Source organism: Halyomorpha halys, unplaced genomic scaffold (genome assembly GCF_000696795.3).
Source record: "Halyomorpha halys isolate HHAL.00 unplaced genomic scaffold, Hhal_1.1 Scaffold174.1, whole genome shotgun sequence".
In the NCBI taxonomy this organism is placed as follows: domain Eukaryota; kingdom Metazoa; phylum Arthropoda; class Insecta; order Hemiptera; family Pentatomidae; genus Halyomorpha; species Halyomorpha halys.
In genome coordinates, this window is record NW_027107482.1 from 473,164 (window position 1) to 476,275 (window position 3,112).

At 31.1% G+C, this 3,112-nt stretch overlaps 1 protein-coding gene across 2 annotated transcripts in view; it reads left to right on the plus strand.

The window, feature by feature from the left end:
• The window catches only part of LOC106679058 (uncharacterized), a 73,040-nt gene that overhangs the window by 31,301 nt on the left and 38,627 nt on the right, over positions 1-3,112 (plus strand). For both annotated transcript variants that reach the window (XM_067045838.1, XM_067045839.1), the window contains one exon: positions 806-959. In XM_067045838.1, the coding sequence (XP_066901939.1) occupies positions 806-959 (154 nt within the window). The remainder of the gene's footprint in view (positions 1-805; positions 960-3,112) is intronic.

Here is a 3,112-nt window from a genome sequence, read left to right on the forward strand (position 1 = left end):
AAATTTGGAAATATACATAATAATGGAATGAAAATATAAATTAGTTGATTAATAACGATGGACAAAGATAGTAGTAGATTGTTTACATTATTATTTATGTACATATAAATTTTGTATCATTTATTTATTACTCGCATTTATATGTATATAAATAAAAATGTAATCAATCTACTATTCTTTGTTCATAGTTATTAATCAACTAATTTATATTTTCATTTCATTATTATGTATATATCCAAATTTTTAGTCTATTATTTATTTTATTTTCTGTATTTTTATTTATTTATTTTTATTATTATTTTTTTCTCTCTCTGAATGATAGTTGTCCTTTTGTTTTTATAGATCTGATGAAGACCTGAAAATCAGGTCGAAACGTCGGCACAAATAAATTATTCATTTGTTTATTTGTGTTTTTTCTGCTGACCACACCCCCTCCCGACCATCTTCTCCTATGATATTTACTATAATCTATGATATTTAATAAAATCAAAATTCCTCATTTTTTTTTATTATGAATTAATTATGTACGAATTACATTTTTTAACTTTATCATATTTATGTCAGGTCAATAGTAAGAGTGATTAAATTACGTTGAAAATTATAGTATTTGACCTAATTCACCATTACTTTAATGATATAGCTTTAGTTTATTTATTGTATATAAAATTTAGATCATATTGTACTCTGATGTAGAGTGTATGAATTAATTTTATATTTGTAATCATAATAAATTCTTTGCTACAAACCTTATTTATTTCATTTTCAAATTCATAATAATTAATAAACTGTTTCATTGTTTCGGAAGATCTACGACATGGAACTTATATAGGCTGCTATTTGGAGCATCCGGAAGATAGAACTCTTAGAAATTTTCAATCATATTTATGGCATCAGAACAGCCCGACAGAATGCACGCAGGTCTGTTCAGCACTTGGCTACTTGTATGCAGGAGTAGTAGAGTAAGTTGAACCATACTATTATACTAATTAAGATTGCTAGGTATTTAATAAGTAATTCTAATCACTTTTTTTATTTAATACTAGAATGGTGGATTGGTGGGTCCTACATGGTTAATGTAAAAGGTACATTTTTTTTAACAGTTGATTGTGGGGGGGGGGGAAAGAGAATATACAATGTTATAATTAAAAAAATTAAGATAAAATAAATATATTAAAATAATAATTTTTAATAAAAGATAAAAGTAAAATTAATAACAAAAACAATGACAAGAAAAAGATGGAGATAAAAACAAATTAAAATAAAATAAAATTTTAGGGTGACAATAACAGAACTGATTAATGTAGAACTTAAAAAAGTACAAGAGCCGGGTAGAAAAAGGCAGTTATCTCACCCCAATTTCTGATTACTTTAATGAAAACTATGTATAATTACAAGTCAAAACTGATGAGTCTGCCAAGTTTAGGTAGGGGGAATAAAAAATGGCAGCTGTCTCAAACCCTGAAAAAAACATTAATTTTTCATTCAGAGCTCTATATCTTAAAACCTACCAACAATACTAGAAAATCGAAAAGAACATTATTTAAAGAAGAGTAAATTTCCTAAAATATTAGCCATAATAGGGCTATTTACGTCCAACAGTTCTCGAAATTTTAAAAAACAACATTTCATAAAAGTGTTCTGAAATATCTGTAGTTAGTGAATCTATTTTGAGAAATCTATATCTCAATAACCATTCGACGAACAGATGTCTATTAGCACTCAAATTGAAGCTAGTTTAATGTGTTATAAAGTAGTTTATGACCTTTACCTTCGTAGAAATATTAGTTTTCATGATATTTGCTAAAATAAATTGATTTATAGTTGTTCGGACGATAAGTTTGATTTATGAAAAACTTCCTTTCAGAAACCATTGGACGTACAGATTTCTGCCAGCGCTCTTAAAGTTAGGTAAATTTACTACAGAATAATTAATAATGTTTAATTTGTAGGAGTAGTAGTTTTTATGATATTTGACAAAATAAACTCACAAAATGTTGAATTTTTGAAAAAATATATCTCTAGATCCATAAGACGCACATATGTCTGCTACACTCAAAATAAAGGAAATTTAACCTACTATAAAGTAGTTTATGACACTTATCTTCGTAGGGGTAGTAGTTTTTATGATATTCACATATGAATACGAATTTGGCAAATGAAAATGTGTCCGAACAACTATAAATCAATTTATTTTAGCGAATTTCATGTAAACTATTATTCCTATGAAGATAAACATCATAAACTACTTCATAGCTCATTAAACTAGCTTTAATTTGAGTGCTAATAGACATCTGTACGTCAAATGGTTTTTGAGATATAAATTTTTCAAGATTCACTATTCACTAAATTCACTAAGTACTGAAGTCAAAACAAGTCAAAACTGATGAGTCTGCCAAGTTTAGGTAAGGGGAATAAAAAATGGCAGCTGTCTCAAACCCTTAAAAAAACATTAATTGTTTAAGTAAGGCGCCCCCTCACTCCTGAAAGGAAGTTCATGATGCCATCTAGTGGCAAGAATATGCAGTAAGAAGCCTGGGGAGCCATCTTGGTCCCCAAACATAGTGGTCAGTACCAGATAATAAGCCGTCGTGGCCGGTACCAGTAAAGCAGCCACCCTGGTCAGTACCAGATAAGAAGCCGTCGTGGCCGGTACCAGTAAAGCAGCCACCCTGGCCAGTACCAGATAATAAGCCGTCGTGGCCGGTACCAGTAAAGCAGCCACCCTGGTCAGTACCAGATAAGAAGCCGTCGTGGTCAGTACCAGATAATAAGCCGTCGTGGTCAGTACCAGATAAGAAGCCGTCGTGGCCAGTACCAGTACCAGATAAGAAGCCGTCGTGGCCAGTACCAGTACCAGAGAAGAAGAGTTTAGAACTCTTCAATAAAGTCTCTGCTCATAAAAATGAGAGAGTGAATCCTTCGATTCAGGCGAAAGAGGCGACGGCGGCAGGAGGATGAGCAGAGAGAACCCCACTTCCATATTCACATGCAAATTAGAATCAACCTTCAAGCTCCATAGAATCCAACAAGTAAAATGTAATATTTCCATCAAGTAATGTAATAAAACTAACCAACTAACACATTGGCACTATTTGTTCAAACCATTCAGAAT